Source organism: Lynx rufus, unplaced genomic scaffold (assembly GCF_022079265.1).
Source record: "Lynx rufus isolate CCGP_SWC_20201006 ecotype Redwood Valley unplaced genomic scaffold, mLynRuf1.p SCAF_4, whole genome shotgun sequence".
NCBI lineage: Eukaryota > Metazoa > Chordata > Mammalia > Carnivora > Felidae > Lynx > Lynx rufus.
Genome location: NW_025814856.1, coordinates 104,922,027 through 104,949,084, shown reverse-complemented (window position 1 = coordinate 104,949,084; position 27,058 = coordinate 104,922,027). Strand labels below are relative to the sequence as shown.

Genomic DNA, 27,058 nt, shown 5'->3' with positions numbered 1-27,058 from the left:
ATGTTTTTTAAAAGATTAAAAAAAAGAAATGTAAGATATACTCCTAACATATATATAAATAGGCCCCCTTTAATTTTCAGTATTCATTAATGAAGTTACTATATAACTTTAAGCCATTCCTTAAGCACTGTATACAATGCTACACATTTAAAGTAGTACAGAACCTTTTTAAAAGAATGTACACAAAAAGGTGTATTTTTAAAGGGCAATAAATATTTTTTTAAAAGATGCTTTCCTTATTTGCTTGTTGAGAGTAGAGGAAACCCCAAACAAAAAATTTATTAGAAAAATCATATTATGGAGTGCCTGGGGGGCTCAGTGGGTTGAGCACCCGACTTTTGATTTTGGCTCAGGTCATAATCTCACATGGGATCATACCCCGTGTTGGGCTCTGTGCTGGAAGCACAGAGGTGCTTGGAATTCTCTCTCTCCCTCCCCTCTCCTTGGCCCCTCCCCTGCTCAAATGCTCTCTCTCTCTCTCTCTCAAAATAAACTTAAAAAAAAAAAAATCTTATACCACAAACAGTCCCATAAGACAACTCTCTATAATCTACAGTATAATCACTATTTTTTTCCATTTAAACACAGTTTCTGTACAGCATTTTTAAATTATGCAATATAACTTTCGCTATTAAATATAATACCTCTTAATTCTGGGTCTTAATAAAATGCCTGGAAAAAAATTCTTGATATCGTATAGTTTAAAATCTTGAGCAAAAAAGTTTGATTATTACTAATAAAATGCAGAGTATATTCCACTTCAATAATCATTATGCTAATATATAAATTTTGTAATAAATTTGGTTTAAAAACCCTTTAAATAGCTTTTTTTCTATAATAAAATGTTTTTCTGTAGTTTTTCACAAATCACTTTTTATAGATGGTGTCTGTGGTAACCTGGAACAAATAATTTTAACTGAAAAAAATACATTTTATTTTTGTTTTTATTTTTACTACAGCTTGTACATTATTAAAGGTAAAACTGCAAAAATTATACAGATATCCATTATGCCTTTAGGATTACTCCTGATTTTGGTATGTTCTGAAAATAGTGGCTTTTTATCCTTTGGAGGATCTCCAATTAAAAATGGATCATTTATTAATGAATTAGTAGACTCAATCTACATACCACTCTCTATGGCCATTATCAAGGTTCTTAAACATTTGAAATTAGAATCTAAAGGCAACAATTTGGCCAAAAAATATGTATATGTACAGAAATATATATTTGATTCCACAATCAAAAAGGAATTTAGTATTAATTTTAACTGACTCTAGGAGAGACAAATGCATTTAAGTGGCATTTAAGAAAGATGGCTTCATGTCCATATTACAATAGATAGCTAATTTCCACTGTCTACTTACGGAAGAACAATCTGATTAACCCGCAGCTGATCAAAATGTCTTATTTCAAATATATTCAATATTTTTGTCAAACGAGTCAAAGTATCAGAGTCTATTCACTCACTTTAAAGAAACAATAATCTTAAACTGCAGATTACCACAATTTAAGGTTATAATATTGATATTCAAAAGATATAATTTCAATTTTTGGAGATAAACTATTAAACAACCTTATTGTCCCTTCTAATTATGTAAAAACTAGTTTTATCAAAGAACAGACTTTTCTTCCCCCCCCCATGATCATCTGTTTTGTTTCTTAAATTCCATCTGTAAGTGAAATCATATGGTATTTGTCTTTCTCTGACTTATTTCACTTAGTTTTCAAACAGCCGTTATTAAAAATTAATTCACAATATACTTAATGAGTTATCTACAAAATAAAGTTGGATTTTATTGGTTATTCTGTTGATTCATATTTATACACATTACTATATATTTGTCAAAACAAATTTCTCATGACTCAAGCCAGAATTACCCTGCCATTCCCTAGGTGTGGTAAATAAGCGCAGGGTGACTTTCTTTGGTGACTAGAACACTATTTAATATATTACAGTAACATAGAAAATACACAAAATTTACAGCTAAAACATTTCAGAAGATATTTATATAACTTAGTAGAGCTGTTTATTCCATAATTTAAAGGCAATAAAATCACCATGGCTAAATAGTCTTGAAGTACATTAGATTAAAATGTTGGTTATTCATAATTCTAATTCTCTTCAAAATCAGGAAGCTGATGGTATGATATGGCTATCAAAATGAAGTGAAACACTTTTTCTTATGGACTTTTCTCCTTACCTTAGAAGATGAAGAATCACACTCCTGACATATCCACCCATAGCCTGTTTGTTTAGGAGACTTTTTCAAAGGGGGATCCAAACAGCCAAAATGGTAGCACAGTCTGCATTCATCACACCTGTAGGGTAAAGAGATTTATGGTGTATCTAAATAATATTAAAAACTATCTTTTACAAAGACAAATGGCAAATTACCATACATTTCAACACTGTTAATTCTTCCCTTAGTTCACAAGATTATTAAATTAATGTCTATGACAAAGACAATCTAAAGCTGAAATCTATGTTTAAGGAGAAAACAAAATACAACAATAAAATTAACAAACAAAATAAATATCATTCAGAACACTTTGATAGCAGAAATGTTGAGAGCATATGAATGAATGTGTATAGCCAAATGTGTTCATAACACAATTTCAATTTTAAACATCAAGAATTAATCAATTATCCATTAGTTAAAAAACATTTAATATAAGATGTATATAATTCTAGATTATGAATTTAATCTAATACATTGTGATTACTTAAAAAAATTTAAGCTGTAATCAATTCTATACAATGTACCTTATCACTCTTTCTCCAAGTGAAAGTAGATTGTAAATACACTTTCTAATGTTTATAGCATGTTAACACAATCTAGCAAATAAAAATCATTCTAAGAATTTGGTATTATTTTCTCAAATACAAAATATTCTCAAAATTACCTGTCACTCTCTCTCAGTGCATTTGGTTTTTCAGAGTACCTCCTAGTACATCCTTAAGCTTATCAACAAATATTTTGATACTGTCTTTGCCACCCTATAATGTGCAAAATCTAAGAAAACTATCATACCTATTCTTCGTTTCAGACAATCTCATCCTGCTGACAATGAAGAAAGATCTGCATTATTTCATTGTTTTGTACAATAAAATTTGCATCAGTTGGAATAACAAGACCAAAATTTAACAATAAACAACAAAGATGTATACATCTAACAGAAAGGATTTTGTCCTCATTTTATTTGTGTTCTTTTAAATTAAAAAAAATACTTTTCTTCAGTCTGTCAGATTCTCTTTATTTACTGTCTCTCTTACTAATTTACAACTTAAAATGTTGAGAAATCCAAATACGAAACCACGAAGAAATTTTTATAAAGCATGTGTTACTCAATAAATTGAAAAATTACTATTCAATAACCTTTATTAGAAAAAAGGGGGGAAAGAACTATTGTTAGAAACAACACACCAAGAAAAACCACTGATTTTTAAAAACCATCAGAATAAAGGGGAGTATAAATCACATTTAGGTAAAAATTTCAAATCACGCTACAAAATCCAATGTCCCAAAGACCCATTTTGGAGATCAAGTTTCAGAAAGTTAGCAACTTAGTTAAGTTACTCAGGTATAAAAAAGTTTAAAACATAATATATTGTAAGTTTACCCATTTTTCCTGTAAACTTTCTCCTTATGAACCATATACATTTATGCAGTTTTCCAAAACCCTGATTTTAGACTCAAGACACGGACTCGAAAAGAATGATCTACCATGATAATTCTAATTACATGAAAAACGAAATCAAATAGGAATAACAGTACTTTATATACTATGCCAATATTATAAATAAACCAAAAACACATTTAAAGGCAGTCAAAGTATTCAAATACCTGTTGTTCTGTCATTAAGAAAAAATAACAGAGAATATATAGCAAACATCAAATGTAACATAAAGAAACTAAATGGCAAGCCCACACAATTTTATGTTCTTTTTTGTCAATATAAGTTATTTACCTTTAAGTAGTTAAAACTTCAATTATATTATGTATAGTTACAGAAACCTTCAGAATATGAGCACTTCTGAATTTATGAGAAAGTTAAGACTTCTAGATAGCTGAAGCCATATTCCTTCAAACATGAAAACTAGTGTTTCCACCATTTTGATGGAAAATTTAAAAAGAATCACATTCTTTACTTCAGCAAGAAAATAAATATAATTTACTTTATCTTTGTCCTATCAGGGGCATGAATACAAGTAACACATGCTGCTAAGTGTTTAACTGTGTTTGGAGTACTATCTGCTGTTCTGTTTGAATTCCTGTATTCAACTTTCATAGGTTTTCAGGGTATTAATTTGCTTGAAAAGTGTCAGCTACTGCTTTCTGATATTGTAACTCTATTTGTCTAAGCATTTTCCTAACAATAATTTGTTGTGGATTTAGAAAACAGATCTTTAACCTTAGTAAGACTATGCAAATGGACAATAAAAAGACATGAAAATGAGAACTTCTGAGTTAAGTACACGGACTCAATTTCAGTTTACTACATAGTCTTTTTTGCTTCACTTTAGGTTTTGGTAAATGTTCCTTAGAGTTCAGATTGCCAATAATCTGGGCTCTTGATAGGTGGAGAGTTATGGTATTACTGTTTTCCTAGTTCATATCAAATTATAACCTAATTATTGCATATTTACTTTAAAACTCTGTGTCATAACTTCAAATTATGATTTCTATTGTATAAGTCACATCAAACACCATGATGAATATAAAGGTATATCTTAATTCGTTGTTTTGTAAATAATTTGTTTATATCACCTGCATAGATGAAGGGGATTCTTATTGTTACCTATGTATTTCCAGCTAACAACTTTAAGAATAAGTTTGCTACACTGATACAGTTCCAATTTATAGCTAATTCCAATTAACTGTAAAATCAGGTTATCAGCTCAAGAATAAATGCACTGGGAAAACAAAGGTTGTATATGCTAGATTTGTTAGACAATAATGTTGAAGTATATGCCATTTGGAAATGACCTAATTCTACTGATTACTTCATTAGTAATACCTTTTAGAATAACTTACTCTCCCTGTGGAACTCTAATGTATTTGTGATGGGTCTCAGAGGAAAGGCAGAATTTACTTGTCAGAATTAGGGGGTGATATGGAAGTTCTTTCAAGTTATAGCTCATTCACCAGTAAATAAAAACTGTAATCCCAAGAATAAATAGCAAAAAAGAGTAGTTAATACACTTAGGAACTGCTAAAATCCAGGAGAAAAAAACACAAAGAGAAATAAATCAATCCTGAAATCAATAGCTCTGTTAATAAATATGCAAATAAAAGTTCTTTCTACAAATGACTGAAGTTATTTCCATGTGGAAAAAGTATGGTTGTTTTTACATTAGAATATTGAGGACATCCATAGATTTATGTGCTGGTAACAAAAATATCCTGAATGATACAAGTAAACTTGAACAGAATGTGTACTAATTAATGTATCAGAGACGAATGTAAGAGATACCACTAAGAATCCTAGAAACCAAAGAATAATGTAGATGGTAAAAATAGTGGATTACTTATTTCATGCACATACAAACACCACTATGAAAACTCTGGCATATTTTGTCAGCCAATAAATTCTAGCTATGTTACAAATTCAGATCTTTTTTAAAAACTGAAAATCAGAAACTCCTAAGGGTCTGCAACCATTCTTCTACCTAAAAGCTGAAATAAAGTTGAAGTAGTTTTTGATCAAATTGTTATTTATAGTTTCTACTTCTATTTCTTACATATACCTGGAAACATAACTGCAGCACATAATATATACGTATTTCATTTATCAGAAAGAATAGTGAATGCAATGTTTTAAAATCTTTTCCAAGAGCAGTCATTGACCCACAAAAGCATAGTGATATGACACAATATACTTTATTATGGAACACAAATGTCTATATAAAAAAAAACATTATAATATACCAATAGCACACATACTGTATAGAAAGGCAATATCTTAAAATATTAAAAGAGAATATTAAACTAACCTTTAAAGAAACACTATGAATTCCTTTTAATAAAATACAAACTGGATGCTTAAAGAAGTATCCTTTAAACATCTAATATATATTATACACATTGACACTACAGGGCATTCTAAAATTACAATTTTGATGAGAAAAAATGAATCCAATTTATAAGATGAAAGGAAACCTGATTGTTTAATTATATTATTTAATACAAATATTAAATACAACTTCCTAGGTATCAGATTCATAAAGGACACAGATGTGTAAATAATAAAGCAGCTAAATATATGTGGTCTTTTACACATTTAACAAAATGCAGTGACCAAATAAACATAGTTCTGTATGAATTTAAAATACTTACTTAGCATATGGTTAATTATAGCACCCTAGACAAAGAAAAGGAAGAAAAGGACTTATGTTCATATGTCCTCTGATCCATACAACAAACAGTCATGTGTTTACCTAGTTACTGAGAATATGGATACAAGTAAAAAGAAACAACGGATTTATTTCTGCCTGTGCCAAGAGAAAGGCTAAAAGCCAGTATTCCAAAGGATTTCTTTAACTATCTTAATTTCCAATTGATAATTTCACTAGGAGAATATGTTAAATAACTGTTTTTAAACTAACTAAAACAATTAAGTGTGCCTCCTATAATTTATAGCCAGAGGATAAGCTAAACTTCAGAAGAGAAATCTGTAACATGGGACTTGAAAAGGGATGTACATTTTTTGTGATCAAGTTGACCCATATTCACAGCTATTTTGTTATGTCAAGGAACGTTTTATTTAGATCCATGTCTATCATATAGAGTAGAATACTGACCCTAAAAATATATACCATTACATCTGTTCACTTAAAAAGAAAACAGACTAAATACTGAGAGACTGATGGGTTGGGTTTCCTTACTTTTTCATCATTTCTGTGTAAAAATTCTATACAAGAAAGATCAAAGGAATTGGTCTTTTAATACTAACATTACTTAAATCTCACTAGCAGCTTAACACACCCACATAAATCTATTAACAGATTGATAGATTCTTTCATTGAATAGTGGCCAATTATTTCAATTACCCATTTTAACAGATGGAGAAGAAGCAGGATTGTGGCCCATGAGTTAAATCACTTTTAAAATAATACAAGCTTGGACAAAATTCTGCATTCCTCCAATATCAGAATAACATTTCCTATCAATAAAGGTATATTTTATTCCTTATGTATTTTACAACAAACTTAGTGCAAACCACCTACATGAGCATTTTCCAAACAAAATAATTAGAAAATGTATTTTATATCAGTCTGCAAATAGAAGACTAATGTAGAGATCTTCAACATATTTTCACTAGTGCCACTATAGACTTCTATTTTTATCACAGGCAATAATGACTGAATGAGTGGTAAGAAAGACAAAAATATTCTTTACACATGAAAGTACATTAACTGGAAAAAAATCTAGATAATTATTGAAATCCAAATTCACATTTAATGATAGCTTAAATAATGAGATCAATTCAGTTAGCTACATCTGCAGCAGCCAGGTTATAAGATTCAAAGTGAAACAAAAAATAAAAATGAAACATAAAGAATTCTTAGAAAAATACACAATTAAGGTCAAGTACCTCCTCACAGCATGAGAGAATGATTAGACATTTCCATACCTGAAACACGTCTGCTTTGTTCTTTAATAAACTGATCTCCATCTGCTCATGCCCTTGGAAATTTTTCAGCAGTACAACCTGCTGTGCTCAAGCCCCACATAACTTTGTACTTCCCTGTTCATAATTAACTAATTATGCTCTAATCAATAGTGTAGATCCTGATTTTACAATGTAAATCAGATAAATGAGATAATAGCTGGGGGTCAATCTCATTTTATTTACAAAGCCCAGCGTGAACATCCAATTTCATTATATCTTATGTACCTGAACAGCAGTGAATCTTATCAGCAGGACTGCAGAAGTCTTAGAGTGAGCACTGGGAGAAAGAGGCCTACGTTTTTTAAAGTATTGGCAAACCATGTCCATCTCAGAAATATTTTTAATCACAATCCTTAACATTATGTATATTTACAAAGTGCTGACTCAGATAAGTAGGAAAAAATTGATCTCCATATGCCATGCAACCCTAAAGCTGAGTCTCTTAAACAAGTTTCACTTGTCAAAAACAATTTTAGAAAATATTTTTTTTTAAATGTTACATTCCACTCTGCTATACAGAGTCCTACATTCCTTGAATAAATTTTGGTGAAATATTCATAAAATATTCTCATGTTGTGAATCAAGTACAACAGTGGTAAGTTTTGTCAAAAAAGGAACATTGTTTAAAAAGAGTGGTCTCATTAAGTTAAGATATAAAAACAAGGAAATAAGATAATGGTAATAAATGATCATTATTTATTGGTCAGCAATCTATTTTTAATGCCGTAAATGTATAGTCAGAAAAATACCAAGAAATACATGAATAATGATGGCACAGAAGTGAGACATAAATCATTTCTAAACTTAAGATGGATAAAGGTTAAGGCTAAACTTTTTTTCATGTTCAAACATAACCCTAATATCAAATCTTTTTTTAACAAAGGAATCAGTGAATTATGGACAAAGGCTATGTTTTTTGATTCACTTCTGTAATCTAAAATACTGATTTCCCCATAATTAAAATTAAAAATTAAAAACATAAAAATTAAAAAAAATTGTTTTACTGAATTTATAAAAATAAAGACATTGTATGTATTGTAGATGAAACTCCCACAAACTCTTTTATCTAGAAACAGATATTTCTGAAAATTTAAGGGCCTTTTTACGTACATTAACTCCATCCTCAATCAATCAAGGACAACCACAACACATTGATTCTTTTAAAAACCATTACATACAAATGGTTCTCAAAGTGGTGTCCCTGGCCAGCAGCATCACTCAGGAACTTGTTACAAATGCAAATTTTCAGGCCTCATCCCAGACCCCCTGACTCAGAAACTGTAGGGAGACAGGAGGAGGAGTAAAGTTGAAGAAGAGGACAGTAAGTAGGTGGAATAGCACAATAATCTGTGTTTTATCAAATCTTTCGTGGGATTCTAATATACTATAAAGTTTGAGAACCACCACTATATACTACTATGTCATTCTTCTTGTATTTCAGAGTCCTTTAATTTCCCTCCTGATATTTTAGTATTTTTTTTCATTTCCCTATTACGTGACAAATAACCATAATTTACCTGGCATGCAAATTTTTCGTCTGTGAAATACACACCATTTAGTGCATATTTTCTTAAAGACACATTAATATCTTCTTTGCAGAGCAATTGGGCCAATCATGGAAAAGAGTTTTAAAACTGTGGAAAAATGAGAGCACTTAGGAGATTATTGGGAAAGTATGTTTTATTCTACTCCCTTTAAAAGTTCTCTTACTCTAAATACATGTTTGCAGGACCTTATGAATTAATGAGATTTGTATTTGTGATGTGTGACAAAGATTTTAGGGCTAGCACCAAATATGGAATAGCATATCCACCACTGGAGACTGCAAGATGGAGAATGATGATAATGTAGTATCATAATTAGAACCAAAGTGGAAAGGATTTTGATTAATAGTAACACCAAAACCACAAGGCTTAATGATTTCTCAAAAAACCCAAAATAAAATGACCACTAGTAATTTCTCAGCATATAACAAAGCAGGGCCAGGAAGATTAACATATTCTTTTAAGGAAATGGCAATCTGACATTTTCTTATAATCAGCTGCAGGTCAGCAATAGTAATAATTACCAACTTTTTCTTAAGCTTATGTAGAAATAATGAGTCTTCCGTTATTCCTAAAAAAAAAAAAAAGCCAACTGGTTTTGCTACAGGCTATTAATATTTTTCCTCCAATATTAAAAGATCTTTTGATAAGTTAATCTCAGTTTATACATATTTTATATACATATTACTTTTATTAAACATCTTATCCATAATATGGTTCCTTACTATAACTATAGATAACTACCATACAGCAACTTTATACTTACACTTGCTTTTGATTATTTATAACACTGCCTACTCTATTCCTAAAGTTTAAACTATTTTTAATTGCCACTATACCTGAAAAGATGTCCAAAACCACAATTATAAATCAGAAAATTCCAAGAGACATGTTGAGAATTACATGTATATGTACATTTCAATTTCAGCAAAGAGTCTCTTCTAAATCAGTTCAAGATGGAGTGATGGAATATTCAACGTATGTCTGTCGTTGATTTAAAACTGGATCATTAAAACTTGAAGATCAAATTTTAATTCTGTAAACCTCTGGAAAAATACAGATGTTGATGAAGATCTTTCAGCTGGCAAGCTGTATAGTCATTAAGCTTTGTATCTCCCTCCTTATTTCATAACCTCTTATTTAAGGTTGAGAAAAATAAAATTATACTGAACACAGAAAGTTTGTATTAAATCAATAGACTGAATAAATTTGGGTATTACTAAAAAATACCTAGAGATCAACACAGATATATTTTACTAATGTGTTTAAAATCTGAAGTTGTAATAGTTTCATGCTAATAATATTAGTGCTTTCACACTAGGATTAATGAGCCAAAACTAGAATGGCATAAGCTTTCACAAGTCTTTCACTTTTGCTGAATAATATAAATAGAAATAACCTTTAATATAAGAGTCTATAGTTGTTTCCCAATGTTAACATTTCATATATGAATATATGTATTAAGCTGGATTAAACAGGATAGCAGACTAGTGGAATGCATTGTCTTTCTTGTTACTGGTATTGTTCAACAACAACAGTGAGTAGTAGCACATTGCATTTAAGTCCCACAGGCTTCCATAGCTCTTCAGTAAGTCCAAACACCACATGTCATCATTTGCCAAAGAAGCAAGAAGGAAAGACATCACTTAATAGGACAATTCTGACAAGACATTATCTACTATTTTTCAACAATGCACATATCAAATATTTCTGATTAGTGCAAGGAAAAAAAAAGTAGAAAAAGAAAAAAATAGAAAAAAATCCACACAGGCAAATTAACTGCCTTGTCAGTCCAAGCAACAAACCAATCAATTACATTCTATCCAAACCTGACAAGCAAAGGCAACTTTTTGCAGTGATAAGCTTATGGGAAGGACAAGATAGCTGTTCTCCTTTACTTTATGTACTCTATTGAGAGTGTTATCCACATTTTTAAAATCACACTTATAAAAGAGGTTTCCAGGATTGCCTCCGAGGATGAGCTGTGGCAGAGTTGGGTCTCATGAAGGGTATCTACACAGTAAAGTGATAAGAAAAGAATATTAACATTTAAAGATCATAGCAGCTCTGTACTATGTCTTATGAAACATACTAACAATACCACAGTAGATTCAAATAACATATGATCTGGTCCAAAGAGACAGATACCCTAAATGCCATGATCTTGTATAGGTTCTTACTAGTTAAAATGAAATAATTTTATCATTTGAAACACTGAGTTGCCTCCTCTTGTATTATTATTGTTGTTATTATTATTATCAGTTTTAGTTGTCAAAATAAATCTATCTTACTAAAAAAAGAAAATATAAAAATGTTGGAGGGTTTATATTTACATAAGCAAACATGTATTTGATCAATAAATATTTTGAAAAATTGCAATCTGCTGTATTTTCTTCAACTATGGCAATTTAACATAGTTAAACTATGCTGAATGCTTGAGAAACTATGCTGAATGCATACTGTATGCAACTGTGTTGAAAACAAGCACACCTAATAACTACAGGCTGGTTCTACTCAACTATAGAGTCTCAGAGAGGAAATTTTCACACGATTCTTATCCCCTGTGCCTACACTGCCTTCCTTTGTTAAAGACTATATTAGAAATGTTTGGTTACAATTGTAAAGAGTATATCCCTAACTAGCTCTTTTAGTGGAATGTGCAACAAAAATGGCAGAAAATACACCTCACTGTAAAGACCTGGTAGATTATGAATGTACTAATTTTAGCCAAAATTTCAAAACTTACTCATTTCCATTTATTTCTCAAAACTTTCTCTAGTGTTTCTTGTATTTACTTCACTATCAACTTGTATTCATTTGCTACCTTGGTGCCTTTATTTTCTGGAGAAATTTTAGGTGCTTAGTGATTAGAAGAACTTTTTTTTTTTTTTACTGTGATAATCATAAAAATTTATTTCTTTCTTTCAGATACCCATGTAGCTGAGATGAAACTGCCAAAGTAGTCACACATTATAGAGAAATTTCATTTTAATATATAACTACTAGAAAGATGTGTTTAATGCTTCTAAGTTCCATTGAGAAAAAGAAAGTGAAAAGTGGCACAATCACAGACACACACAGCACTACTGAGAAGAGCTACCATGCCAAGCTGAATAATTTCCAAAGAAAGCAAAAACAAAACTGTACAAGAAAAAAAAGAATGTGAAACACAGTTTTCAGAGAAATATACTTCTTGACATATGAGAAATAAACAGAGTTGAATTCCCTTGTTGAGTCACAGGGAAACAGAGAGGGAAGGCTGAATTCCCTTGTTGGATAGTCACATGTGTTAACTCTTCTCTGTGCTTCAGTCTCTAAGTGAAGAGCTTTAAGCAGATTCTGAATGTGATATTCTGAGAACTGCTTTGACTGCAAGCTAAGAACTATGAGATAAGCATAATGCAAGAGGAAGCAACCACATCATTTACCACAGAAGTATAATTAAATCTTAATTCCAAGTGTAAATGATGGAGACTAGCAGACAACCCAAAAGATATGTTGTACTTAACTCTGATAGGAATTTGAACATAAATACATTAGATATCATGGAAATCTGCTTTAAACCCCAATTAAATCTAAGCTAAAATTTAACTTAGAAAAAAACTAAGAGGCTATTGCTAATATTTCTCTATCCTAAAATTTCACTTAATATTCCAAATCTCCCTTACAGACAGAGTAAGCAGTGTGACTTGTTTTGGCTACTATCTTCCAAGGACAAAAGACTATGTGGTCTTTTACATCAGAGATCAAGTTGTGGCTTTGTATTTATTCCACATGTATCTAGTAAGCTTACCTATAAATTAAGGTAGGAAAAAAAAAAAAAGAATTAAGCATTTTTAAAGGGCTTCCCTGATGCATGCATCAACAGTCAGTACCTTGAAGAGTTGGAACTGCCTGCCAGGAAGCATCTACTTCTGACCCAACAAAGTCAACTATGCTAAAGTAGTGTCGTCTGGAGAGAAGTATACCTCATGACTAGAGCATAAGCTACAGAGTCAAGACTACCCTAATTATACCACTTTCTAGTTGTGTCATCATAGACAAGTAATTCTTAGTCCTCACTCATAAAATAAGGATAAAATCTGCATCTATTCTTGGGATTGCTCTGAGGAATACATGAGATAAAATATGGAAAGCACTAACTAGCGCATTGGTCCATAAAAAGCACTCTGTAAATCTCAGCAACTAATATGAAGAGCAGATTTATCAAGCAGTATAACAGTATTTACTGGAAGGGGAAAAAAAACTGTATTTTAATACATAATTTATATAATTGCAGTATGTAACTGGAATAATTTCTATATCATTATGCTTAGTGCTCTGTACCTCAGTTTCCTAATTTCCAAAGTGGAAATATGAATACCTCATTGGACTACTGTAAAAACTGAATGAGATGATACATTTAGAGAGCAAAGAATAGAGACTGGGACATAGTAAGCATCTAAGATGAACATTAAATCGTAGCCATACAGAATTTAAAATAACATTTTTCTAGGTTCAGCTACAAATGTTAAAAATATTAGAGTCACGGGACACCTGTGTATTTCAGTCAGTTAAGTATCCAACTCTTGATTTCAGCTCAGGTCATGATATTATGGTTTGGGACTTCAAGCCTCGCATCAGGCCTGGGATTTCTCTCTCTCTACCCCCCTCTCTCTGCCCCTCCCCCAGGCGCGCTCTCTCTCTCTCTCTCTCTCTCTCTCTCTCTCACAAATAAACTTAAAAAAATCTTTAAAACATTTTTAAAAATGAGATTCCTATACATTATTACATTGATATAAAAATCTACCAACTCCAAAATTTATACCCAGTGTTATTTTCAAATTCATTATATTATGTTTATTTCATATGTCCGAAATTATACAAAATCAATACAAATCAAAACCTTGTTACAGAAGGAACAGATGAAAACAGGATGTTTGATTAATAAAAAAAAATGAGAAAATATAGATGGTTTCTAATACTAGAACTTGGATTATGCTTGTTTTGTATGACTCCAAGGACTAAAATTATTAAGGAGAGACAAGTCAGTTCACTTGAAGAGAGAAACTACAAATGGTCAGACCTGCCTCAAGAGAAAATGGGTTACTAGGGGTGCCTGGATGGCTCAGTCGATTAAGCACCCAAGCTGACAGCTCAGAGTCTGGAACCTGCTTCAGATTCTGTGTCTTCCTCTCTCTCTGCACTCCCTTACTCGCACTCTGTCTCTCTCTCTCAAAAATAAATAAACATTAAAAAATTTAAAAAAAAAAAGAGGAAATGGGTTACTTACACAATTCTATCTGGGGCAGAAGGTCTCTCCCTGTCACTTAGTACTGAGTGATACTAGGCAGATGATTTAAGTGGTGGATGGATGGCGGGACTACAAACTTTGAGACCCTTTTCAGGACTGTACAGTATTTGTTTTGGAATCTCTTCAAGTTACGTAAGTTACAAAATTTGAGAAAAAATAAAGTTGATGCTTTACATATAAGAAAATGACTTCAGAGGTAACTTAAGTCGAGTCATGCATCTAGCTAATAGCACAGCTGTGGCTAGAGTCCCAGTCTTCCCAAGTAATTGAATACGTAACAGATAATCTCTTCTGGATTACTTAAAATATTAACACATTGCCATGGAAAATAAGTAAAACATTTCAAAAACAAATTTTACTGAAAAACAGATGAGTGAATGAGAAATATTTCATTGCTATATATACTTGAAATTATGATGTTTGCTACTCTAAAATTGCTTACTCCAGAAATACCACACTTCACTATGTAATTAATATATATCATGTTCAGGCTTTTGTTTTCTTTAAATACAATTACTCGTCTACAATGTACTTAATTTTAAAAGAAAAATAAAATTAAAAAATTCAAACACTGATAACATATAACATAAAAATATTTATGAACATACAAAATTATTTAAGGGTTTAGTGTTTTAATTAATGTAGATTTAAAAGCCAAAGAATGTCATATTAAATACTGAATGTGCAAGGCATGTTAGCCATTCCACACATCTAACAACATCACCAAATGAGTATACATTTTCTTTTTAATGTAAATTTTATCAGAATACACCTTAACAAGAAAAATTCAGTGGCAGCTGGATTACCTTCATTATCCAAATAGGAGTACTGTGAAAACTAAACATCTCTTCTCAAATTTTACTAGTAGAAAAGCATTCTTAAAGTAACTAAAGGATACCTGGGTGGCTCAGTCGGTTAAGCATCTGACTCTTGGTATCGGCTCAGGTGATCTCTTGGTCCTGGGATGGCATGGGCCTGCTGGGGATTCTCAATCTCTCTCTCTCTCCCTCTCTCTCTCTCTCTCTCTCTCTCTGCCCCGCCCCCATGCTTGTTTCTCTCTTTCTCTCTCTCTCAAAATAAATAAATAAATATTTTTAAAAAACAACTAACTGGGGTGCCTGAATGGCTCAGTTGGTTAAGCATCCAACACTTGATTGTGGCTCAGGTCATGATCTCACGGCTTGTGGATGGGAGCCCCGTGTTGGGCCATCACTGAGTGTGGAACCTGCTGAAGATTCTCTCCCTTTCCCTCTGCCCCTCCCCAGCTCCCACTCTTGCTCTCTCTTAACAATAAATAAACTTAAAAAAAATAATAAAGTGTCCTTCACCAGATTCAGTTTATTTTCCAATTTCCTCTTTAGGTTCCTTTTATAATGTACTACACAGCAACATTTTATGTTCAAAAACATTAACTTAAATCACTGATCACTGCTTTTTAAAAAGCCAGGTCTAAGGCAAAAATGCAACATTCTTGGTGGTAGGGATAGGCAAGTAACTTCTAAGAACAGTGATATAAAACATTCAATTTTAAATTTTAGACTTGTGCCATAAGACATCTCTCTTACCCTAAATTTGTTCAGTGAATGTTCATGACAGCCTTGTAATAATGCATTTGGAGAATAATGTAAAGGCAGGGTCTAGTGGAGAATAAAGAAGCAAGAGAATGCATGGCCTACTCTGAATAGTAGGGAGGATACTGGTAGGCTTTCTACAATGACTGCAGCTCATGATTAAGCCATTTTATTGGGCAAGAGAAAGACCCAGAAGTTTGGAGAACTGAGATATATTAAAGCTACAGAATGCAGTTAAACAGTGGCAATAAAAATGAGTAAAGCCAGGGAGCCTGGGTGGCTCAGTCGGTTAAGTGTCCTACTTCGGCTCAAATCATGATCTCACAGTTCGTGAGTTCCGGCCCCACAGCGTGGAGCCTGCTAAGGATCCTGTCTCCGACTCTCCCTGCCTCTCCCATACTCGCACTCTCTTGCTCTCTCTCAAAAATAAATAAACATTAAAAAAAAAAAAGTTGAATCAAAGCAAACAGAGTGGAATCCATGGATGTCTCATCAGAAGAACCACAGAAAGAAGGCAAGAGAAAACACTGAAGAAGCTAAGGTGTACAGAATGATGTGGTAGACAGCAATGAAACAGATGTTGAGAAAGATCTCAAAGAAGCCACAAAAATGAAAAAGGGAGGGAATGGATATCAAGAAATATTTTCATGGAAAATTGTTCCCAATTTATTCTGATATTTGTAGTTTTCAAATAACATACCACAGCTATATTTAAAAACTTTTTTTAGAACAAAATCATTATAATTCTATGAATAAAAGTAAATTCACTAAGATGCTATGAGATCATAGGAGTTTAAACTCTTCTTTTTGAAATTTTTTATGTATATTTTTATAACGAACAAAACTTAAAATATACATGTTTCCACTTACCGGTCTTTAATTTTTTTTAATAATAAGACTTTATTTTTCAAACAGTTTTAGGAAAACTGAGTAGGTATACAAAGATTCACATATACTCCCTACACACACACACACACACACACACACACACACACACACACACACACGCAGGCATGCACAAACACACGTGCTTTAAATTTAAATGTTAAAGTTTGCATTTTCACATAACGGGCACTTTTGATAGCTCAGGGGTAAGGAAAAATGAAAAAGAAGAATGCCAGATAGAAACAGAGGAAGAAACAGACATGTGAAAATTTGGGAATGTGCACACTTCCTTGATTTTTATTCAGTGTAATGCTATTGGACAAGTCTCTTGAGTTAGACACAACAGAGATAAATATGAACTTTGAGAATCTGAAGGGAAGAGACTTTCAGATGAGGAATGAGCTAGCCTTAACTGCCTCTAGCATTCAGTGTATATTTTAAGATTCTTACATTAATTGTGAAGTAGTAAAATAATATTTGAAAAGCGTGAGTGATACATTAAGGATATATATTATGAACACTAGGGCAAATATTAATTCTTAAAACAGGGCCTAAATAAGACAACAATGGAGATAAAATGAATTTATAAAAAATACTCAATGCGAAAGTAAGCAGAAGGAGAGAATAAAAAATAGCAAAGACTAGATGAAATAAACAGAAAATACAAAGATGGCAGATTTAAATCCAACCATATCAATAATTATATTAACTCTAAGCAATGTAACCCAGTTAAAAGGCTAAGATTGTCAAACTGGATAAAACAGTAAGTTCCAACTATATGCTGTCTACCAGAAGTCCAATCCATTTTATTTTTATTTATATTTTTGAGTTTATGTATTTATTTTCAGAGGGAGGGAGGGAGGGAGGGAGGGGGGGGAGAGAGAGAGAGAGAGAGAGAGAGAGAGAGAGAGAGAGAGAGAGAATCAGCAGGGGAGGGGAAGAGTGAGAGGGATAGAGACACTCCCAAGCAGGCTCTGCACTGCACAAACAGTGCAGAGCCCAAAGTGGGGCTTCAACTCACAAACGGTGAGATCATGACCTGAGCTGAAATCAAAAGACACACAACCGAGCCACCCAGGCGCCCCAAAATCTAATCGACTTCAAATACAGTTGTGTGTATGGGTGTCTACATATGTATGGAATACATATCTCCATGTATCTAAAAATATATAAAATAATTAATTATAAATATAAAGCTATTTTAAGCATAAAGATATAGATAGTTAGAAGTAAAGAGGAATAAAAGATACACCATGTAAACAGTAATCAAAATCTTATCAGAGTGCTAATATCAGACTAAGTAAGCTTCAGAATAAGAATGTTACCAGAGATTAAAAGGGACATTACATTGATAAAGGGACCAATTTGTCAAGAAGAAATAATGTATAAAGCAAATACTAATAGAATTGAAAGGTGATACACATAAATCTACCATTACAGTCAGAGACTTTAATACTCTTAGTAATTAATAGTACAAGTAGATAGAAAATAAATATTTATAAAAACACCTGAACAGGGACGCGTAAGTGGCTCAGTCGATTAAGTGCCTGACTTTGGCTCAGGTCATGATCTCACCATTCATGAGTTCAAGCCTCACGTCAGGCTCTCTGTGGTCAGCTCAGAGCCTGGAGACTGCTTCGGATTCTGCGTTTCCCTCTCTCTCTGTCTCTCCCCCACTCTCTCTTTCTCTCAAAAATAAAAACATTAAAAAAAATTAGGGGCACCTGGGTGGCTCAGTCAGTTGAGCATCTGACTTTAGCTCAGGTCATGATCTCACAGCTCATGAGTTCGAGCCCCACAGAAGGCTCTGTGCTGACAGCTTGGAGCCTAAAGTCTGCTTCAGATTCTGTGACTCTCTCCCTGCCTCTAACCCACTTGCATTCTGTCTCTGTCTCTTTCAAAAATAAACATTAAGGGGCGCCTGGGTGGCGCAGTCGGTTAAGCGTCCGACTTCAGCCAGGTCACGATCTCGCGGTCCGGGAGTTCGAGACCCGCGTCGGGCTCTGGGCTGATGGCTCAGAGCCTGGAGCCTGTTTCCGATTCTGTGTCTCCCTCTCTCCCTGCCCCTCCCCCATTCATGCTCTGTCTCTCTCTGTCCCAAAAATAAATAAAACGTTGAAAAAAAAATTAAAAAAAATAAACATTAAAAATGTTTTTAAAAATTAAAAAAAAACACCTGAACAATAAATATATTGACCTATTTTTATAGGACATCTCTTTCAACAAGTGATGCATATACATTCTTTTCAAGTGCACAGAGTAAGATAGACCATATTCTGGGCCATAAAATAAACTTCGATGAATTTGAAAGAACTGAAATCATAAAAAAAAATGTTTTTTATAATAGTGTTTTGGCCAAGAGAACTGCCCTTCCTCTCTTAAGGCTCCAAAAGTCAATGATCAGGTTCAGCTAGGAGAGAATGGAGCTCTTGATCTTACGAGGTCCCTACATAAACACAGCTCTAGTATAAAGACTTGAAAAAGGCCAACTCATTTGGGTTTGGATCAATAAATATGTGAGCATATGCAAAAAAAGGCCAGGGATATTTAAACTCTGAGGTATCATGCCTATGTTGTTCACCTCTGAGTTCCACAACTAAGTCCAGCATCTGGTGCAAAGGGTCATAGAATAATTATCTGCTAAATGAATACTTTTCTAAAAATTTCCCCAAAGACTTGGAACTTAATATAATGAAAGGGTAAATCCAAGGGCTAGAGAGAGAACTGGCATAGGTACTGTTAGGTAGCTTGTACCTGTGAACCTTTGTAAAACCACAGATACCCAAACTTCAACCCCATAGATTTATACTATGGATTTAGATTCTCCAAGAAGGTGTTTTTTTTTTTTTTTTTCCTTTTTGCCTGTTTGGTAATTCCTTCCAAAGGTGATTTGCATCCCCAGCAAGCTTAGAACCACGATCTTAGGGCTTCAGCTAAAAGGGCTTCTGGTATAAAGCAGTGGTTCTCAAAGTATGCCCAAACTATCAGAATCAGCATTAATTGAGAACTTGTTATAAATAAATACACATTTTGAGGCATGTTCCCAGAACATCTAAAACAAAATTCTGTGGCTTAATAATCCTGTCAAGTAGTATGAATGTATCCTAAGAATTAAGCCCCTCTCCTTAAAGTAGAGCAAATGGAGCTGGTATGAAGGAAACCACAAAAAAAGAGGTATGGAAAGAAAGCTAAAGATAATAATAATAAAGAAGGTAGGAGACAAATTACAAATATTTCACAACTTAAGGTGGACTAGCTAACATTCAACTAAGCAAAGATAAGTTTTATTTACATGGAAATATTTTGATCACTAAAATAAATCTTTAAAAAATCCCACAGAGAACTATACTACCTCATCTTGAGGATCTCTCCTACTTGGTAGTTAAACTTCTCTGGAATAAGTCTGTGGCCCGGCTCAACCAAGGACACCTATATCCAACTCTTTCAGTTCCTCCATTCTTTCCCCACTTCCCCCTGCCCTTTTTTTTTTTTTTTTCAGTTCCTCCATTCTTATAGAACATGATTTCCTACTAGTCCTTCAGTATCCATTCAGAAACACAGTCATTTACAAAAAAGTAAAGGTAGTAAAATTAGGACTGGATACCTGAGTTGTACAGAACAAATCTGTAACAGTTATGAAATCTATTTCCAGAGTCTGATTCCTCTCTATATTTATAACCCCATAACTTTAAATGCATTCTGGAAATTTCTAAAGCAACACTCCTAAAAAGAAACTTCATAATCCCAGATGATACCATTCATCTATTGTATGTCTCCAAAAATTAATATGGCCACTCATCTTTCTGTTACTAGCATCACCATTCTTTTCAATTAGTTATCTTAGTCAGTTTGGTTTAACATTCAGTTTTCTTCCTTGCCTCCCTGTTTTGGTTAATAGTGTTTTAACATCTAGTATGAAGTTAGGTCTCCTGAATCTTTCTAATCCTTCAATTTTTCCATCACTCAAGGTTCCTAGCACCCAAACCTGTCTACCTCCAGTTGCACATTCCTTCATCACATATCAATCTTCTAAAGTACTATATACTATTATCTCTTGCCTTCAATGAATCCCCATTAGGACTCTTAAAATCTTTAGTTTGAATCTAAGGCCACACCTACCTTAAACCTACATTATACCTTATTCCAATGATCTCACATGCGATCAGGTGTCTTTATTCATGTTCATTCATTCTCTTGAAGGATTTGCTAGTTCTCATCTTAATCTCCTGAAACCTGCTCAGAATTCAAAACCCAGCTCAAATGACTCCTTGGTTTATATGAAGATTTCTCCCTTATCCTCTTAGGAATATTCCCATGATCCTCTAAGTTCTTATGTTTCTTATATATCCTCCGTCTAACAATTTGATGGATGAAAAAATGGATTTTAGCATCCTTAGTAAATATGAAACAGACCAGAAAATAAATCTGAGACTAAACACAGGACTCTTATTTTAAAAAGGAATGAAGAAAAAAAAAAGATTTCATAATTTATTTACAAATGAAAGCTTCAAAAGAACAGTCAAGGAAATCTTTGGTCACTGTGCTCAATGCTCTACATGAAACTCAACTTTCCTTTTAAAAAATATCTACATTTACAGGCCATGTCACAAGGTCCTTGATATAACTAGGCAATTATTTGGTTCCTTGATAAATGACATGAATGAGTACCTGACAAGAGAAATTTGGATCTGGAAGATTTCAGTCACTTAAAAGGGAAGTTACTGATGGATGTAATTTCACTTGGATGTGACTGAATCCCACTGACTTAGTCTTTCCTAGGCCTATCTTCCTTGTGCAGCTGTCTGTGTCTATTATATGGAGGGTCTAACAGTTTCTTTCAAAGCAGAATTTCTCCTCCATTTGCTATTATTTGGAGAGAAGGTACTTAAAGAGTTACTTTCATATAGTTCAATCTATCAGTTCTCAAGTGCTCAAAATGGCTGCCTATTCATGAACTAAATCACACTTAGGATCCTTGGCTTCATGTATTCTTTATACTAAAAGATCACATACACACCCAGAATGCATAAACAATTTTACACTAAGTCACATTATGTGGCCACATTTTTAATAGTATAGTGACAAGGTAATAGTCATCCTAACTTTTTCTACTCTTTACCCATAATGTTTTCCTCAAACTTGCCTAAATATTTTAGGAATACATACATACATTAAGTACCTCATTAAAAAAAATAACTGTTTCTAAGGTCCTAAATTTCACATTTTAAGAAACCATGGAGTATTCAGATAATTAGTTCAAAGAAAACCATGAAAAATTAAACAACTGATACAGTATCCATGAAAGGAAAGCTGAAGAAACCAGGTAATTCACTTCTTTTTTATTTTCTAAATTTCTTCCTCTCTCGTTCACCAAAGGACTAACGTTAAGGCTACAATAAAAAAAACAACAAAACAACAAACAAAACCCTATGGTTAAAAAGCAGCCTAATTCTTGTCTAGGACAGAATTTAATATAATAATAACCAACTTGGAAATATAATAATAACCAACTTGATAAAATGAAAGAGGTACTGTTTTGGAGACTTGTGTTTTAGTTTCTAATTCTAGTTCTACTAATGAAGCTAGTGTAGAGCAAAATTGTAGTTGATAAAAATAATTCAAGATGAAGACAACTCCAAAATGAAATGTAATTATTTAGAGTACTTCAGGTCAAGCAATGACCTACAAAGGGAGCAATGTTATATTATATACATGTATATGTCTATGCTATATATTTTTATATAAGTTATTTTAATTATTTATCAACACACAAAGAGCCTTAATGAGACTGAAAAATGTGTCCACAGATGATGTGACTAGTATCAATAAATCACACACTGTTACCAAAAATTGTTTTTAGGGACTTAAGAGAGTCAAATGTCAGAACAAGAAAGTCTAGGAAATTTATTAAGTGAACAATTTTATATATGGGATATACTACTACTACTAAAATGAGTGCAGAATTTAAGATGTGACTGTGATGATTAAATCTCAAGAAATGTATCAAGGACTGGTTCCTAATTAAACTGAAGTGATAAGACTAAATGAATGTCACATAAACTTGCTACCATCATAGAAGGGAAAAGTGGAACCCAATGACACATGGTGACATGACACTGCAAAAGGTTTAATATTTCAGTATTTAAATAATGAAGTTAATCCAAAAGCAGCTGTGTTCTCCAAAATGACAACTAAAATGATGAACAGTCAAAACATTAGGATAAAAGTGTTTAACAGTACACACAATTCATTAAAAGAAGAAACTGGTGACATGGTATGTAAAGCCACAACTGTGCACTATAATAGACTTTTTCTTTTAAAAAAGAGTGGAATTATTTTAAGAACTTAACATAGAACCTATAGAAACAGTATGATAGTGAACACTGAAGTCAAGAGGTGTGGGTTCTAAGCCTAACCCACACTAACCACGTGGTTTTTTACAAACCATCCACCATTCAAAAAAATGTTGAAAGATTATACCATGACAAGTTTTATCTTTGCTTGTGAGACAGAAATACAAATAAAGCTTTTTCATTAACTTTACAGTCTGATAAGGGGGGTCAAGTGAACAAAAGTATAAGACTCAAGAGAGATTCAATACAGGATGTCAAGTATTTTCACAGAGGCTTACATAAGCTGCTAATGTAGTAAGAAACAATCTTTGAGAAGGAGGAGAGTAAAAGATTAACAAAGGATTAAAGCAAATGTTAAAAGGTAAATTGGAACTTATCAGGCAGAGAATATGTGGAAAAAAATTTGAGGCAGAAGAAAAGTACAGAGTAATTTTTAAAAACAGTATGTCAGGAGGTGCCTGGGTGCCTCAGTTAGCTGAGCATCCAACTCTTTGATTCTGGCTCAGGTCATGATCCTACAGTTCGTGAATTCAAACTTCACATTAGGCTCTGAGCCATCAGTGCAGAGCCTGCTTGGGATCCTCTCTCTCTCTCTCTCTCTCCCTCTCTCTCTGCCGTTTCTATTCTCTCTCCCCCCCCCAAATAAATAAATAAAATTTACAAAATAAAAATATCAAAAACACAGTATATCAGAATAGCCACATAGCTTGTTATGACTGTAGTAAAGGGCACTTGTGAATAAGTGACAGGGGTCTAGACAGTTTGCTGGAGATGCTCTGAAAAGAATTAAGCAAATAGATAACATTAAATTATGTGATATAGAATGAGAGCTGTGGATGCATTAACTGGAGAAAAAGGAAGCTATAAGGAGGAAGAAATTTTAGAAAGTTATCTGCAAAAGCTCACACATGACAAGAGAAAAGCCAAAATGAGGCAGTAGAAGTAAAGATGAAAAATAAAGGAAGATATATAAGGTACAGATTGCTATGGAGATGTGACTGGCTATGCCAGTCAGAAACTAAGTAGAGAGACTCTAGGTAGAATTAAAAATTTCAAATATTCCAAATTAAAAATAGAAATACCAGATTATACACATAGTAAGTCCACTACTGGATATATACCTGAAGAAAACGAAAACACTATTTCAAAAAGATCTATGCACCCCTATGTTTATTAAAGCATTATTATAATAGCCAAGTATGGAAGCAACTCAAGTGTCCACTGATAGATGAATGGATGTGGTTTATATACACAATGGAGTATTACTCAGTCATACAAAAGGATGAGATCTTGTCATCTGCCACAACATGGACAAACCTAGAGGGCATTCTGCCAAGTGAAATATGACAGAGAAAGACACTGTGATTTCACTTATATGTGGAATCTAAAACACAAAACAAATGAATAAACAAACAGAAGTAGAAACTACCTCTTAAACATGGAGAACAAACTGATGGTTGCCAAAAGGGTGTGGAATGGAGGACGGATAAAATGGGTGAAGGAGAGTGGAGACACAGGCTTCCACTTATGGAATAAACCAGTCATGGGGATAAAAGGTACAGTGCAGAGAATATAATCAGTGATACTGTAATAGCATTGTTTGCTGACAGATGGTAGTAGCTATGTCTGTGGTGAGCACAGCATAATGTATAGATTTGTCCAATCACCATGATGTACACCTGAAACTAATGCTACACAATGTGCCAACTATAATTCAATTAGAAAAAAAAAGAACATGAAAAAAATTTTCAGAGAATTCAGCACTAACAGGAAAACCAAAGATATAGAAAGATGAGATCACCAGGGACTATGCAGAATAAAAAAAAAAAAAAAAGGATATTGGACAGAATAGTAAAGAACTGTAACATAAGCATGGAAGGCAGAAGGACACAAGTCTATAAAAGGACTGTCTGGGGAGATAGAAAACCTAGGAGAATGCCACGTCTTGAAAGCTGAGGAAAGTAGTCACTGAGAAGAACAAGAAGATAAAGAAGTAGGAAATAATCTGAGTCAAGGAGGATGGGTTCGAGGGCACTGGCAGAAATATTACCTTCAGAAGGAAAAGGGAGCACCTTTTCTAGTATACTGTTATTAAAAGAGGAGAGAGAAGGGTGATGGAAGAGATGCATAAATTTATAGGTTAGTTATAGGTTACGTATCAGAAAGTTTGTGCATTTCTGTCTGATAGTTTGTTTTCTATGTGAAGCAGAAGATGAGGTCATTGATTAAACATGAAATAAGAAGGAAAGAGTATTAAGATGAGGTACATAAGGAGAATGGAAATAGGTGCTGCCAGCAATGAATGTTCAAGCTGACCAGGAAAATATGCAAGGACTGCCAGACAATGCTGAGGGCCTAATTTATAATGATTAGGTATGTTAAAAAATATATACACTTACACACAAATGAATAAATTGTTTATACCTCAGTAAACATATCCTTTCACTCTATTTAGTATTTTGTTCCTTAATTAAAACTATGTGTACAAAAACTTATTTAGCCTATCTTTAGTCTTTTTTGAGGAGGAATTTTGATGTTTATTTCATCTGAATATATTTGCCCTACGAAATAGTAACTTCTGAGCAAAGCCAGGTTTTTGATATTTTATTAGCTTTTTTGTATGTGTGGTCAAATAGGGCTCTATTTTAACATTAAATTCATGTAATTAACTTATTTAAAATTTTATAAAAAATTTTCAATATTTTATTCATAATCCTACCATACTAAAAAATACCATGCTCATTTTTCCCCTTCCAATCTCTAGCTATCTATATATAAAATTTAGTGGTATATACTCATGTTCTAAGATAGATTTCTTCATTCCTATGAAATTATAATCTATAAAAGATATATAATATTTTGGTTACCCTGATTTGCTTCAGTTTATCATCCACATCCTATACCATGTTTAACCTGTTTTTATTTGGAGGTATGTGTGTCTGGGGGGGGTGATAATTCTCCTAATAAAAATGTTCTTTTATCCTGCTGCTTTTCTTTGTGTACTTCTTTGTGATAATTTCTAAGGTGAAAGATTATTATGATGAAATATAAAAATACATATGTAATTAACACAGTCTAAGCAGTGAAAGAATTTTTTTCCTTAAAATGAAAAAGTAGAATTACATATTAAATATACTTAATTTATAAAAGGTATTTTTTTAAATGCCAGAAAAATAAAAAAATACTATGTTATTTGCATCAGTTGATAGTGTCTGGTATTTGACAATTTGTAAAATATAAAGAAATAACTGCACAGGTAAACACTCTTTAGAAACCAACCATTGGAGTGAAGTAAAAGAATATGGTACTATATCAAAGTACCTACAAACAAACCAACCTAGAAAAAAAAGAGAGAAAAAAAAAAAAAGATAAAGCAGCGCAGTGTTTTCTATTGCTATGGAATTACTCCAGGAAGCCAAATTAAAGTTCTCAACCTGTTAACAAATTTCTTTAAGATTAGAGTAAAAAGGAGACCTAGACTGTTACACATTACAAAACAAATTATAACCTTATTTCTTATATTCTAAAATTGGATTAAGATATAATCAGACCTAACTTTAGCTGACTCTACCCTACCCAAGCAGTCAAAATTAGCAAAAACTAACAGTAACACATATTTTCAGATTAGAGATGATTCAGATTACAGTGAAATAGGTACTATCCTTAGAAACACAACAGGAATATGAAGGATAATAAAATTCATTTAAGAATTTTAAAATACACTTTCATAGAAGAGC

General features: G+C 32.7%; 1 protein-coding gene across 5 annotated transcripts in view; it reads right to left on the bottom strand.

Moving 5' to 3' along the window:
• Window positions 1-27,058, bottom strand: part of PHF14 (PHD finger protein 14) — a 210,591-nt gene that overhangs the window by 59,057 nt on the left and 124,476 nt on the right. For all 5 annotated transcript variants that reach the window (XM_047095550.1, XM_047095552.1, XM_047095553.1 and 2 more), the window contains one exon: window positions 2,203-2,320. In XM_047095550.1, coding sequence (XP_046951506.1) covers window positions 2,203-2,320 — 118 coding nt within the window. The remainder of the gene's footprint in view (window positions 1-2,202; window positions 2,321-27,058) is intronic.